At 43.0% G+C, this 15,757-nt stretch overlaps 2 protein-coding genes and 1 long non-coding RNA gene across 8 annotated transcripts in view; 1 reads left to right on the forward strand and 2 right to left on the reverse strand.

Moving 5' to 3' along the window:
- Positions 1-875: 875 nt before the first annotated feature.
- slc48a1a (solute carrier family 48 member 1a) lies at positions 876-6,139 on the reverse strand. Its single transcript, XM_023805028.2, has 3 exons — positions 5,739-6,139; positions 3,824-3,991; positions 876-2,579 (listed from the first exon to the last, which is right to left on the reverse strand). Exons 1-3 carry the CDS (start codon positions 5,866-5,868, stop codon positions 2,443-2,445), a joined length of 435 nt encoding a protein of 144 aa, XP_023660796.1. The 5' UTR covers positions 5,869-6,139; the 3' UTR covers positions 876-2,442.
- A 798-nt stretch (positions 6,140-6,937) lies between these two features.
- The window catches only part of rapgef3 (Rap guanine nucleotide exchange factor (GEF) 3), a 32,475-nt gene continuing 23,655 nt past the window's right edge, over positions 6,938-15,757 (forward strand). For 2 of the 6 annotated variants that reach the window (XM_023805024.2, XM_023805026.2), the window contains exons 1-2: positions 12,462-13,148; positions 14,776-14,935. Coding sequence is in view for 3 of the 6 variants with exons in the window: in XM_023805021.2 (XP_023660789.2) it covers positions 13,065-13,148 (84 nt within the window). In the remaining 3 variants the exon portion in view is untranslated. Of the gene's footprint in view, positions 7,278-10,961; positions 11,042-12,461; positions 13,149-14,775; positions 14,936-15,757 lie in introns of those variants that run through there. The other 4 variants (XM_023805021.2, XM_023805022.2, XM_023805023.2 and 1 more) reach the window with 3 other exon arrangements.
- On the reverse strand, positions 8,172-10,638 carry LOC140591740 (uncharacterized). Its single transcript, XR_011992047.1, has 3 exons — positions 10,009-10,638; positions 8,831-8,914; positions 8,172-8,329 (listed from the first exon to the last, which is right to left on the reverse strand). It is a non-coding gene; the product is annotated as an uncharacterized lncRNA (long non-coding RNA).

The following is a 15,757-nucleotide window of genomic DNA, read 5'->3' on the forward strand; positions in this document are numbered from 1 at the left end:
GGGCCCGACCTTCATCCTGACTTAATGCGGAACAAAAACATCACCCCGTGTCATCCTGCACTGTGTCTCAATGACTGGCATCAGTCGGACTACGGGTTCACTGTCCTAAGCAGAGGCTGCTGTTAACACCAGCACAGACGGCTGCATTTGGAGAGGTACCGTAACTGGGAGGCATGGACTGATGAGTGACGTGGTACCATGTTCAGTGATGAATCTTGGTTCTGCATGACCACAGATGAGGGTCGTGTGCATATGGCGGCACCAAGGGGAGAGGACCAATCCTGCTAATGTTGTGGAGACACACCGGTGTTACTCCTGGCATCATGGTGTGGGGAACCATAGGGTATGACATCATGGTGTGGGGAACCATAGGGTATGACATCATGGTGTGGGGAGCCATAGGGTATGACATCATGCTGTGGGGAGCCATAGGGTATGACATCATGCTGTGGGGAGCCATAGGATATGACTTCAGGTCATCTCTGGTAGAGATTTGGGGGACCCTGAGGGCACAGCGCTACGTCAGTGACATCCTGCGTCCGCATGTCTTACCCCTCCTGAGACAGCACCTTGCTACAGTCTTTCACAAGACAACGCCCATCCACGTGGCACGTGTGTCTATGGACTGCCTGCGTCATGTTGAGGTCCTCCTGTGGCCAGCCAGGTCCCCCGATCTTTCCCCAGTCAAATGTGTGTGGGATCAGCTCAGACGTCAGTGTCAATCTGCAGGATCTCGAGGGCCAGTTACAACATGTGTGTGAGCATGTGTGTATATATCTGTAAAACCTGACATACAATGCTTGAGTTATTAATAAAAAGTACAAAATGTAACCCAAGTTGTACTAAACCATTATGACAGAAAAGCCTGAGATTAATTTAAAAAAAAGGAATATATTGCATTTTTTTACACTATTCCACATACAACCATCACACAAGTATTGCTTTAAAAATGCTTGACATTTCATTGTGTCAGTCTGATGTCATTTGTGTTTGGGAACTGCCACAAGAGTCTTCAACCTTTAAATTAACAAATTAAAATACATTCCAAGGGAACTGAGCACCGGCACAACGTCACCACTGATCAGTGTTTATGTTTCAGAGTAAAAAAAAAAAAAAAACAGGAATAGTGGATACTGACTGTTGTCTGGGATTCTCTTGCAACCACAGTGCAATTAGGGACTTAAACAGCCCACCAGCTGAATTCAGTATCAATTCATACTGTTCAATTCAGTCTCCACTGCTTCAAAAACATGCATCTATGGTGCTCTCTTTGGATCAGGGACTGGAAGGTTAGCTCTGGATCAGCCAGGCGGAGGGTCGAGCTTCCACCGGGGCAGCCTTGCTGGCTTTACTGCTTAGGAAGGAGAGTGCCTGGGCCTGTTGGACCCTCCGCACAGCAGTGGATGCATCCCATGAGTCTGTGGCCGGGCAGTGCACTGATAAGCAGCATCCCTTGCACTCTGAACTTCAGCTCTGCTTGTGAAAAACAAGCCAGCTTGCCTATTCACATCAAACATATAAGTGCCATTTTCTGTACAACAGCTAAACAACAACCAAAACACACACTTGCCATTAACAGGAACACTGTGAGGAAAAAAATGGATCAAGGATTTTGAGAGAATGCTAATTATTTCTAATAACCTGGAACATTCTTAGGCTGAAACGTTTAAAGTGTTCAGGGATGAATGCAAGGGATAACAAGGCTTTTTAACAGATTAAACAAACAGAAGGTCCTGAATAGCAAACTGTAACCAAGTGGCTCCACCCAGTGGTGAAAAGACAGACTGCATGGAACAACAAATCCACAGAAAATCAAATGGTTGCTTCATTAATGAATACTAAGGGATGAACTTATTAACAGGACTTAAATAACAGGAAAATAACTAACATAAAAAATCTGAACACCACCGTATGCCAGTGGGTATACAAACACTGCTGTGCTTGCTAACAGGCTAAGCCACACCACAAACACACCTTTACATATCCATCACTAGAGACCACAAGCCACCTAGGATGTGACCACTGCCACTAGAGGAGTGATTAGTGTATTCTTATTTATAGGAAAGGCTTTCTGAGTAGTTACACGATCTGGTTTAAAAATACCATATATTTAAAATTAAAAACAACCCAGAGCATAAACTCTCATAGTTTGCCCTCTGGGTCATTAACTATTCTTCTAAAGGAATATAGTAACAGATGTATACAGGTTAAACCCACAGATGTAAAAATAGGGTATAAATTCAGAGAAAACTAGCACAGAAGGCCGCAGCACTGGAGGGGATGACAGCCAATCCGAGGCTCAGCACTGGAGGGGATGACAGCCAATCCGAGGCCCACGTTTGTCTTCTAAGAGCTTGTGCTTCCACAGCCAGCTCCCTGCTTTCTGGCCTCACTCCACATTTGTCCAGCGAGCTGCAGCACAGGGTCCACCAGCTTGGGCGATCAGAAGTCACTGAGGATGCTGATGTCTGCAAACTCGTTCCGGTAGCGCTGGGCATACAGGCCAAGCAGGAAGGCCCACTTCAGGGATATGAAGCTCCACACGGACGACAAGTAGAAACTCCTGACGTCAATCACAGCTGAATCACATTCAGAAAAAGATTGGGGAAACAACTTCAGTCAAATCAAGGAGACGGTAGATGAGGGCACTCTGACATACAAGAAAAAACTAAGGAGTTTGATAATTAGTTCCTCAGTATTCTGTTTCCTATTAGTAAACGGACACTGTGCAATACTAAATGTCATATTATACCTCAGAAGTTACCATACAATCTTTACTATATGCAAATAATTTACAAATGTAAACTTCGCAGTAAACATTACACCATAAGAATTCTCTATTTAAATAATACTGAAGAAAGATATAGAATATATTGTTATAGACAGTTGTGGGCAGGGTTCCACTAATCCACTAACCACTAATTAGCAAAGCTAACTTTTTCATTAGCAGATTAGCATTTCTGCTAACTTTGAAAATGTTAGCGGACCAATTAGCTTCCACCAAATTTAGTTTAGTTTTTCTCAGGTAAAGTGAATAAAGTTTAATGGTCAAAAACATTTGTAAACCTTAAAATCATACATATTTGTTCGTCTCTGTTGAGCATGTCTGCAACAGTCTATCTGACATGCTGTTGGCTGACTACGTGTAAACACAAGACATGACTGATCGATAACTTGTCGGATTTAAGTTAGTCCTGTATCACGAAGATAGATTTGTTGCCTAGCCAGATAAACTAGGGTGCCTTGGTACAAGTTATTAATGGACAATTTTTAATACAATATCAAAATCATTTAGTGAGCCGTAAATTTTGCTCCAGGCCAGATGTGGCCCACGAGCCTTGAGTTTGCCACATGGTCTAGAACAGTGATTCTCAACCTTATTTGCACTGCGACCCAGTTTTTACCATGCCAGCTCCGTTGCAACCCTATGTCAAGTATAGGTTTAAATTCAGGCTATGATCAAGCATGCAGTGCACTCTGCAATTTATGCCAATCAATGCCTATCGCACAGATCTGATTGGATGTGCCAGTGAACTTTAAATTAAGAATCCGTGGTTTGGTTTTTGTATTGGTTGAGTGTTCACTAGTTTTGCACTAAGCATCTGCAGACCCAAGACCCATTTATATAGGTTAACTCTACGACTGGGCTGGGAAATCTGAACGTGGATCAGCATAGGATCTTGCTGGTTTGAACATGCTTATATTTCCAACTCTGCCTCGCAACCCTGTCAGAACTTGGGTCGCGACTTATGGGTTGAAAATCACTGGTCTAGAAAGAAATTAAATGCAATGTGAAAGGACTGCAGGTGAAGGGGAGACTTACACTGCTTCTGCATGATGGCAATGGAGAGGAAGGTGAAGAAGGCAATCACAGCCAGTAAACAGAAGAGGGCACTGATGAAGAGGAAGAACTTCAACCCCTTCAGCCATGTGCGCCAAAAGTCCTGTAGGTACATGATGTGGGTGACAAGGGCCCAGAGCGCCAACACACCTAGGAAAATGCACAAACATGGGAGTTCCAGACGACAACCTCAAGGAATATTAGCAACACTGTTTTGCAGTTTGACCAATTCAACCTAAAGGCAAATTACCATAAACCATGACTGTACATTCAGAAGCTCAAAATAACATTACTGAGTGACACGACCAGCATAACGCCACAAACTACAGCACAGTATCCCATGATGCAATGCACATACAGGTCAGGCTGATTGGAAAGAAGGCTCTTTGCTTTTTCTTTCACTTTGGTATAGTAGTGCCAGACCCCCCAAACGGTCAGCTTCAACTACACTGAATCAACGAAGAATACAGTGCAACAATTATGGGGTAAAGGCTGGAATCAGACCCACTATAAGTGTAACAAGGACAACAACCACATAATGTGATCGGCAGTTGCAGAGCTGGCCTCCATCCCACTGTTTCCCCTGTGAGACTTTTTAAACAGCAGCCCGTAGAGCTGCATCACCACCTCATGCTGCTTTGCAGTATAGGCCCAGAAGTAATTCAAACCTCACCAACATTCTTCACACTTCTCTCACAGGTAAAGCCGTGTTAGACAACAGTTAAATATAAACAGACTGCAAGATGAAATAAGAGCCGTCAACTTCCAACCACGTATCCTCAACAGGGCCAATTTTAGGCAGCACAGGGCAGGGAAACACCGTAGATGACCCCCGACCCGACCCCACCACACACACACAAACTTACACCACAAGCAATTTAGAAGCACCAATCAGGCTAAGTGCATGTCTTTGGACTGCAGAAGAAAACAGAGAAACATGCAAAGCCTGCACATGAACACCAGGAGCAGGACTTGAACTCCTCATCCTGGAGCTGCCACCCTCACCTGCATAATACTACTACAAGGTCTGAAGCAACTAAAATACCTACCAAAGAAAAAGGAGAGAGTTCTGCATACCGTTATCAAACCTCACGCCTTATGGGCTCCTAGATTGGAATGGTTAAACTATAACCCAGTTAAAGGATTTCCCAAATGAACACATTCCTTACGCCAATTTGCACAAATACACCATACTTTATATAATCAAAGACATTTCAGACATTCTTCGTTGTTCATGAAATAATACAATGGTACATTTTCATTTGAAACCTCAGAGAAACTGATGCTGGCGTTACCTCCTAAAAATTCTGACTAGTTTGCAATTATGTATGCATATAAACTGGAGTATACAATTTTGTAAATTGTAGAGCCACTGAACAATGTCAACAAGTTTCCTATTACTTTTCACTTCCATATAGCGATAAGCAAAATTCGAAATCAAAAGTAAAAATGCCGTGGCAAGTACCGTGAGGTGTAAACTGCGCTACTTTCCATTTTGGTTGTTTCTTTTTAAAATTGATAGTAAAAATGCTGTACAACTCGACCGTCTTCGCTTATAAACTATCGAAAACTATTACATACATTTTCCATGTCATTTCATGACAATTAAATTAAGGATTAGACTTGTCAATTTTCGCGCATAATATCCAGAATGTGAAATTAATTAGCTGTCAAGTTAGCTAGGTGGATAGCTTTAGCCCAGAGCTCATACAGCTAAGACTATACATATACCGGCCAGTTGTTATAGCAACACCGTTAGCATTAGCTCTGCTTATGCGTCAGGCCTCAGACATAACATTAACAAGTCTTACATGGCTGGATATATCCAGGTTAGCTACCTCAGCACATAAATAAACTGAACTGAAAAGCAGGTCAGCCATTACAGCGGCTCATATACCTGACAAGCCGCCCATAGCCGCCGTCCATGGCTGTTTAAAGGCGATGTTCCACAGTAGAAAGGCGGAAAAGCCCGCAGCGACGCCGAAAGCCGCGTAGCCCGCGCTGATGTGCGTCTTACTGTATCCCATCAGGCCCCGACGCGCAGAGGGACAAATTAACGAGCGAAAATCCCCGCCGGTGGCTCCACCGGACGTCAGCTAGCGCCGAGACTGACAGCTATCCCAGGCGCCCGTCTGCTGCGGGGACAGCCTACGACGTGTCAGACTGTCCGGCCAGGATAATGTGAAGCCAGCCCACTGACTAGGAAACCACTCCGCCGAGGTGACTTCAGCTGCGAGCTGCTAACCTGCTAGCCGGCTAACGAGCTGCGCTCCGCCCGCCGACTGAAGTTTACAGAAGAACAAAGACGCTGCGTTTGCCAAGACCCCCGATTTGCGTCTTCCAGTCAGAAGTGCGGGCGCTATTGAGAAACGCACTGGCGATACAGCCAAGGCATCAAAACGTATGAATACGAAAGGGCCTTTACGAGAAAACGTGAGAAGTTTATTTTAGTTAAGTAAAAAGGAGGGTTCCACAGGAACTTCTTCAAACTTGGGTTTCTTGTCAAAATGCAGACAATCTACCCCCTCATAACCTGCCTGAAGACGGCAAAAACTGTATCTGTCCCTTACAGTATCTTCCCTGAGTTGATGCAGCACGACAAACTATTGGGATAACAATAAATGAAACAAAGAAAACGAAGAGTATGTTTTGTTATAGAAGAATGATCTGCATTGTCAGGGTGTATCCTTTCGACATGACTTTAAATTTTCTGTTATAATTTCTCAACATTCAAGATATTTTCATGTGCTTCAGAAAAGTTGGATTTCACGTGAAGTGCTGTTTATATTTGGGATATTCCCTTTTAATTCAACAAATTTCCTAATAAGTTTTCCCACTATATCTGAAACTGAATAAAATGAACAAAAACAAAAGTCATTTCTGAGCTCTGCTAGGTATGTGTATTTTCCATGCCAAGTTTAATCAAAATCAAAAACGGTGATGTAAAGGCCATTTGTTGAATTAAAATGTAATGAGCCCATTTGGTGTTGCAAAGAAAGGTAGAATGGAATATTGCAGTGTGTTAAGCTAAAATTAAACCAACACTTGAAGAATAATACAGAAATGCGATGTCTATAATATTTATTAACTGCATATACTCCAGTCTAACAATGTTTTTATGCCTCTACCAATACATACCTGTATTTAAAAATATGATAGCCAAGCTCATCTCCCAGGGCTCATTCAAGAACAATGGTGTGACTCAGGTTCAGCTCATTCTTCTTCTAAATCACAATATTTAACTTTTTTTCCACAGGATGTCAGTTTTCTCCAATCAGAGACAGGCAGGAAGCTAGTGGGGGCTAATGCAGACCACAGCTTCACAATTTCTGTTTCTGGGTCATGATAGACAGCCCAATACTAGCGTATTACTCGCAGCCAACACACAGAAGGAGGAACTCAGATCTTACTATTAGGAGGTCTTAAAATTAACTTGGTAAGTTGCTGCTTTCTGTTTAAGAACTGATGAGATTTATGGTGAGTTTAAGGAAATGTCCAAATATTGTGTATAAAGGCAATTTTTATGGTTCAAAGCTTTTTCTTTTTGCTTGACTTGGAATAAACTAGCCTTGTGATACTGAAATATTATAATTATCGACCTGTCTGATGATTTTGGCCAAGAGTGGATTTGTAGGTCAGGATATAAAGACAAATAAGAAAAATAAGTAATTAGAAATGAAGAAGAGTTCTGCAATTTAAAAACTACAGAAATACATAGATGCAGTATAGATGATTAAATCAAGATGTATTTTTTAAAAAGTTTCTTAATTGAGATTTTTAATAGCACGACTAGATAAAGTGATTTTCCTTTTAGTTAGAAGAGTATGTTCTCTGTGACATCACTACAAATGGGGTACTATTACTGCGCATATTGTTTTACTTTTATTCTTCCATGTTTTTTAAACTAAAATACTGCATATGTTAGAGCACTGTAACTAGCAAAGCTGCCACTGATTACATTCTGTAGGTGATCATGTAAACAATGTGATCAAGTGTTTCTTATTTTCAAAATAGGGAAAGGCACAAAACTGTCATTGCTTTTGTGTTCGTCGATCTGTAAGTGCTATCCTTCCGATAAGCAGTTATGCAATGTCTCTAACCTAAAAACATAATTAAATAAACCCCCTCTCTAGCTGGAACCATGGCCAAACTCTCATAATGAACCTCCCTAATTTTGGATTCTAAAAGCGGCTCAGTCTGATCTGTAATAGTTTATAACAATGATGCTAAACAAGACCTAGTTAACCTAAAATTCAAACGCCAAAAGTCCTGCTCATCAAATTGATTGCTAAAGAATAGGTGTGAGAACATTATCTGTTGTATTACCAAAGAATCCAACGGTGAGATTGATCTTCCTTCCATGGTTTAAAGGTGAAAGGTGACATGGCGCGGGGCTGCCCCGAAATGCTGGGTCAGGAATTCCCATCCATGGTTATTCTTGCTCGGTGTGCATTAATTCAGTATATGGAGGGGAAGTGCAGGGTGACACTGCTCAGAGGAAAGTGGAGGGGTGGAGACTCACAGTGGGTTTTGGAAGGAGACAAAAACACAACCTAGGAATCTCCTTCCAGTCACTCTTACTTCTCACATCTCTGTGTTGCATAGTCTGGTCTAGTGAAAGTCTGCCATTAATGCCTGTCTGCTTCTCTCTGGCCCTTTTGAATTAAATTCAAATATATTGCACACAATCCATTGACATAAATACACAAAATATGAATACTGCCAAAGCATGCAGTTCAAGGATCTACGATTATTAAAATAGTTTAGAATCAGAATTCTGATAATGCCACTCATGACAATTTGAATTGTAATGGTGACTTGACGCGAGTATAGGGTACATGACTGATTTGTGTGCTTAGTGGTAAAGTGGCTGTAATCATGCTGAATCTTCAGGGGACACTTCCATCCAGCACCAAACCTTGTGTGTTACTGTGATTTACATCAACTTTTGATTTTCCGAAATTTTCTCCCGTTGATAGTTTCTCTCACCGGACACAGTTTCAGACGCAGACTTGTGCCATCACAAACTTCTGGTGCAGAAAATGCTTTATTTATTCATCCTCCCCTGTAGCACTGAAAAATGGAAGCAGGAAATGAAAATTTGGAAAGGAATGAGAACATGGACACGGTGAAATGGTGGAAGAGGAACTGCAGGAATTTGGGAAGGGGTTAGACAAGAAAGACGGACGGTGAGGGTGTGGCGGGGGCTGGCGGCCGTGTCAGAAAGAAACAAAGAGTAAGGACAGGCGAACAAGGAAAACTGGCAGAGATCACGTCCCAAAAGGGTGGAGAAGCAGGAAGGCCAGCTCCCTTCCCTGAGGAGACAGGAGAACACCACGCCCATGCATGCTCACGCATAAAACAGACAAAATCATTTTTACTCATGGAAAAAAATATAACAAAGATTACCTGGAACTAAGGAAATCACAGTAACAAATCTTATAAAATATGACAGGTTAATTGCGCATAAAACCTAACTGTCACTGAATGACGGAACACTTATTTTAATAGCTGGCATTTTCATTGCGTTGTTAAGTTACAGTAATGAAAACTTCACTTCATCCTGTGAACTATGGTGCAGTGAAAAAGAAAGGCACGAGGAGGACGGCAGAGTTTCGTTTGAGACAGTGGAGCAATTTATACAAATAGCCACTAGGTGGTGCTAGGTATCCTCCTTAAAGTGGAATATCGCAAGTACCCCTAGTGCTTTGGCGTTCTCCTGAGAGGACCGGCAGCATCATTAAGGAAGGCCGTCTGTGTCGCCAAAGTGGAATCACCTGAAAATTGCACCGAACAGTGCAGGCTTCTTCCTTGAGGTCCAGAGACATGAAAGTAGGATATTGGCATCTCTAAATATGATTGTATGTGTGTGTGTGTGTGTGTGTGTGTGTGTGTGAATATTATGCGCCCTTCAATGGACTGGCATCCCATCCATGGTGTGCTACCTGGGATAAGCTCCAGCCACCCCCCAACCCCCGTGACCCTGACCAGGATAAGCCTTTATAAGATGGATGGATGGATGTGAATGGATGGATGGTACCAGCTGGTCCTGATGGTAAGAAAAAGGAATTAAGAAAAAACCTACAGTATCTACATGGATTCCTCTCCAGGTCTGATGGTGACTGACCTCTGTAAGGTATTGTGCAAGAAGAAACTGGGGCACTCACATGAAACTGTTGGATTGTCAAGGGCTGAGGTCTGGCATCATACGGAGCATCTCCTGAGCAGTGCTGCTGGGAAGATGGGTCTCCATACCAGAGGGCCATGGAGGAAAGGCAGCGGATGGAGGCCATTCACCCCTGAGGAGATGCAGCCTATGACTGTGTTATTAGCTTAGCGTGGATCAGCTTCATTGTGCAGGTCGTTAGTTGGTTGTTAGGGAATCTGCTGGTGCTGGACTTTGTGTGTCAGTGATGGGAGCAGATCAGACTCCTTAAACACATATTACCAAAAAGAATGGAGGACAGAGGGGGAGAATGGAGACAGGGAGGAGGAACACAGGCAACAATATTCGGACAGAGACTGACAACAAAAAGTTCACAAGAAATAGAGATAAGGGTAGGGCTAAAATTAAACACAGGACGTGATAAGACAATGTTGAGGTGGACACAGAAACAATGGGGGTGTCTTGAAGCTTTGCTACATAGGGGAGGGTCAGAGGAACAGAAGGAGAGAGAAAAAAAATGGGTCAACCGGGTTTTGCAAACAGGGCTGGACTGGCCGTCTGGCGGAATTTTGCATGGGGCGCCCACTATGTAACAAGAGGATTGATTTTTATTCCCAGGGCAGCCCCATTTTAGCTCAGGAATGGTTGTGTTCTTCAGCAAACAATGCATGAGGCCTTAACATCACTTACATAACGTTTGGGGAGGGGGGGGCGGGGGGGGGGGGGGGAGGGGTATGACATTACGACAGCTACGGGAGTGAATTACAGCCCTGCCTAATATCCCTGCCTTAAAATTCCAGTATCTTTACCCCTGTCCTTTTACTGAACTCCAAATATATTGACATAAGGCCTCTGGAGAACCAAACACATTTTTGTATGTGCAAGTGTTTCTGAAAATGTGCAGTGGAAACACTTGCTCCGTTCATTTTTTCTTCTTCCTGTCCCTTTCCTCAGTCAATCCATCACCTATGTGCTCTCCAGAAAACCTCCTGTCTTCCAGCCTTCCCACAGAGAGGAGAGAGGCTGAAGGCGACGTAAGTCCATGCACTTGTTAAGGAACACAAATCTATGAAAAAGACAGCAATGAGTGTTAGCATGACCGTTAGGTATAGGCAGTGCTTGAAGTGGGAAAAAATAAGTGCAGGAACTCTAATTTTCCGACATTTGACATTTGTGCGGTGAAAAAAAAATCAAGTCTTTAGGATATGTTGGTTCAAAAACTATTTTAATTTAATCATTCTTCCAAGCAATAACCTATAGGCATAGGCTACTTTTTTCTAATTCATAAATGGAATACTGAAAAACCATTAAAACAACATATAGTCTTTTATCGGTCTTGTGATATTGTCTATTCTCGGGCCACTGTCGCTGCGTCGGATCATCAGTTTCAGTAAGTACCGGAACGCAGAAAAAAGTGGCGGAACCCAAAAGACGAAAATACAGAAGTTCCGGAACTGCGTTCCGCTGCGTTCCGGGCCACTTCAAGCACTGGGTATAGGTACTGTGCAGATGAAGGTGGTCTTCGTGATGCTGTGGCACTGGAAAGGAGAAGGCTGGCATTCATGAATGTAAATGCAGTTTATTTGACACAGACCACCAGCCTGTGCTATAGAGACATTACCAGCTGTAACTGCAGGTGCAGGGAGATTTTTACTAAAATACTAAAACAGCCTGTTATGCAAAACATTTCATTTTATTGGCATTGATTTCTAATTGCCATTAAGTAACTTGGCAAAAAGAGGACGATACTAAGATTTACTGTAACATTTACACTGAGCACCTTTCTAAGCACAATTATCAGCGATTCAGCCACTTTTGATTGATCACGTGCAGCTACTGTTTTGTAAACACTTTCATGAAATACTTTTTGATCTATCGGTTCATAGTTCACATCTGACAACCCCAGTTTACTATCTAGCTCTGCCAAAAAGCCCCGTTCGATGGCTCCGCAGACATCTGCCTCGCCGCCGATAAGGGTTATCGTCTGCGTAACACTGGCATAAATTTTCTTAAAGAACCAGTTCCGCTACACTTCAGTTGTATGGTGAGATGACCCTACAGATATAAAATGTTCTGTGCTGTAAGGTGGTACGTGGTCTCATGTCGACATCAGATGTCATTCATTAGGCTTACTTTCACTGCGGATTGCGATTATAAAACCATTACATTTAAATGCTGATTCGTGTTAAGCTCAACCTGCATTTCAAGAAATTCCACCCGAGCGAAATCAGCCTAATTTGGTAACTATGTAACACTGACGCTCCCATCTTCTGCTCTTGTTTTACGAGTCTCGTTACCCTGAACAGCATATTTTTGTGTTGTGCTTCCTTTAATCGATTGATTTACTGTCAGTGAAAGAGAGCAAAACAAGTACAGATTTTACATATTGCCCCCCCCCCCCCCCCGCCCCCCCCAAGACCACAGGCTGTGGGACATCTGGGCCCCGACATGAGCGACATGTACCTGCCAGGAACGACACGCTTCCTTCTTTTGCGCCTTCAGCTTAGTCCTTGGCGCAAGTTCACTGATAAAGAAAAGGAAATAATTTAGATTAGGGCGACTTTGTATTGTAATTGCTTTTAAATAAGTAAATGCTTTCGTGTATTCATCCCATTATTAAATGTTATACAAAGTCTATGAATTAGTAAACCAATAAAATAAAAATATTATTTCTTTTGAAAATCGAGTCCATGGAATTTTAACGACTAAACTGATCTTAAGTATCTACTGGAAATATTGGTGTGAGGCCAAAAAAGCAGCGATTATAACTAATTAGTAAACTATACAGAACGAAGGAGCACAGGCTGTTTGCCTTCGTGTCCTTTGGGCGCAAGTGGGGCGGGGAAGTGGGCCGGCGCTGCGCTGCGGGGGAGGCAGCGGCTCGGCGACGCGGGGAGCCGCGGCTCGGAGACGGAGCGCTTACGGCGCAATGCTGCGAGCTCCGGGGCCACGGCGCGTCCCTCGTCCTCCGAGCCGGGGCTGAGACGCCTTTCGGGGGAGCGCTCTCCGCGCAGGCACAGTCGCACCTATCTTGGTTAATTCAGCTGAAGAAAAAAAATGCATCTATTCAGGACTTACAATTATCGTGTGCATCCGGAGCGCTATTCCTGGGAAACGCCGTACATACGTGGAATCAGCTGGGTATGTTTATTATTATTATTATTATTATTATTATTATTATTATTATTATTATTATTATCGTAAGCCCGTTTGATTTACTATCAATCGTGTAATTAATTTCTTAAGGAAAACTGTACAAATGTTATTTTTGTATTCATCGTACATTTGTATTCAGAGACACAAGTGAGGAATACGGCTTGTAAACGCGTGTCAACTTCTGTATGCTCGCACTAAACTAGTGACAGTCCTTATGAAAGGAGAGCAGCTTATTAACATCACCCACCGAAAAAACTCTCTTGGATTCGAGCAAGTTTCCAATAGTAGCAAATACGAGCCTAAGTTCAAGTTTGAATAGTACTTTGTGCCTTTTTGATGTCATATTACTCCTGTTCGGTTATTGGTGCAGGACCTTCGGCAGAACTAAACTTTTGACCTCGAATGTAACGAAGAGCAGAGCATATGGTGCAGATAGGCTAAAAAGCTGCATGGACAATTCTTACAGATTTTTAAAAATTAAATTATGTATAAAAGTAAAATCGTTTAAAACGTGAATGGTATTTATACGACAAATGGTGCAAGATGACAGACATTTCACTTGCATCGAATTTTATTTCTTCAAGCCAAGTAGAACATACAGGATTTCTGCAGTTTGCGTTTTTTTTTTTTTATGTTACAGATGCGCTTCGTAAATGAATTTTACTCATTTTTTCGGTCGTGAATAATCTTGGCTGTAATTGTCCATTGAATTGTTTAATAATGTGCTTGGATGGTGAGCGGACGGTCTGCAGGGCTGAGCTTGGCTACGTCAGTCCTGTAAGGTCACCCCAGGGGAGTTTTAGCAATTGAAAAGATCAGGGGCTACGTCAAGTTTACCTGGGACTTGACTTTTCTTTTGTTTGTTTTTGAAGGAAGAATGGCATCGGGGCTAAAGTACTGAGGCTTAAAATACTGGGGGCCATAGCCTGTGCTCTGGCCCGTGCTGCATGAAAAAAGCGGCCGTGTGGGCTATTGTCTTAGTGTGGGAGTGGGAGGGCGGAAAGTAACATTATGCAGCTATTGATGTTCAATTTTAAGTTATTAATAGCACATTGTTTTTTCACAATAAGTAGTAAACCATAAGCTGACTTCAGAGTCCTGGATTTTTCTTTTGAATACACATTATAAAGCGGAATGCTTTCTCTGTGTGTGTGTGTGTGTGTGGGGGGGGGGGGGGGGTGCTTTAATGCCAGTTTTTAATGGTGTGATGGTGTGTGACATATAGGCTGCATTCCTCTGAGCAGATAACAAACAAATTAGCAGAAGATATCCTGGCATGTTATCAGGCCGAAACAGAATCCTCAGCTGGGTTAGGATAATAGGAAAAGTACATATGAAAATGACATCTTGTGTTTGTGCAGAGAAAACAGATGCTTTGTAGATTGTAATAGGAGTGTAGGCATAGCATTATAACCTATCCACATGAGAACTCCTTTCTAGCAAAATCCAAATGATTTGCCACGACCCATTCGGAAGACAGAGAGGATGGTAGGTGACAGATACTGTAGGCTGATCAGGTGCATCACCATGCAAACACCTTGTGGCAGCCTAGATAAAGGCATACACCATTCATGTGGCAGCTTTGTCTGGTCCTGTTGTCTGTTTCTTTAAGAGATTCAGCCAAAGTGGCGTGGAACGAATCAATCTCAATAGGAACCTCTCACAGCACTCAACGGCAGATTCAACATCCAGGCTGAAGTCAAGCACTTAAACCGAGAGAAAGGGGAAGAACGTCTTTGGATGCCACCGCTGTTCTGTTTGAAGGATTTCCGGTAAATTCTCCGTGGTGCTGAGGCTGGAACCGTGACGTCATTCTGGCACCAACGGCACATCCTTTGTAGTCTTGATGTCTGCACGTTCTCTCACCACCCAAGGATTGTGTGTGCAACATACGAGACTAGGGTCGACGGAAGTGAGCTGAAACAATCCATTTCTGGAGCACAGGGGCGAAGTCACATTCCATTCTGTTGTCCAGTAGCAGCGTGTGATGTTGAAAGGGGAAAAAAGGAATAACGTAGGTCAGGGTGAACATTGTGTGCCTGAGACTTCCTCCTGGAGAAAAAACAGGACTTAATATTTTACATTCAGAGATGGATGTGGATGGAGTACTGAGTGTGTTTGTGCTGTGATGCGATATCCTCAGCTGGGTGACTGAGGATCAGACAGCCCTGAGACCGTGCCTGTTGGGGAAGTAAGGAGCTTTTTTATTACAGGTGTCAAACAATCCAGGGTAATCTCCCTGTAGGACAGCATACGACGGAGCCAGTTGCATGGTTTCCTCAGTGCAGTTTACTATGTCAACAGAGCAGGAGGGTGTGGAGAGTGTCGCAGCTGCAAGAATGCAGCCGGCAGACTACTGTGGAGCTGCTTAACAAAGCCTTTCCCAGCACATGTCACCCCACTGCTTTTCCAAAGGAACGCTCATCTCTTTAAAAAGCCAAACCAGGTGGAGGATGCGGAGGAGACTGCTTAGTATTCAGCCAGTGAAATATGTTGTTTGATTGTTCAATGAGAGCCCAGACAATTGACACTCCAAGAGCCAGCTTTCACTGCGCAGAAGCTACTTGTGTGTCAGATCATTGTGCTCCTTTTAC

The sequence above is a fragment of the Paramormyrops kingsleyae genome, chromosome 6, assembly GCF_048594095.1.
Source record: "Paramormyrops kingsleyae isolate MSU_618 chromosome 6, PKINGS_0.4, whole genome shotgun sequence".
In the NCBI taxonomy this organism is placed as follows: domain Eukaryota; kingdom Metazoa; phylum Chordata; class Actinopteri; order Osteoglossiformes; family Mormyridae; genus Paramormyrops; species Paramormyrops kingsleyae.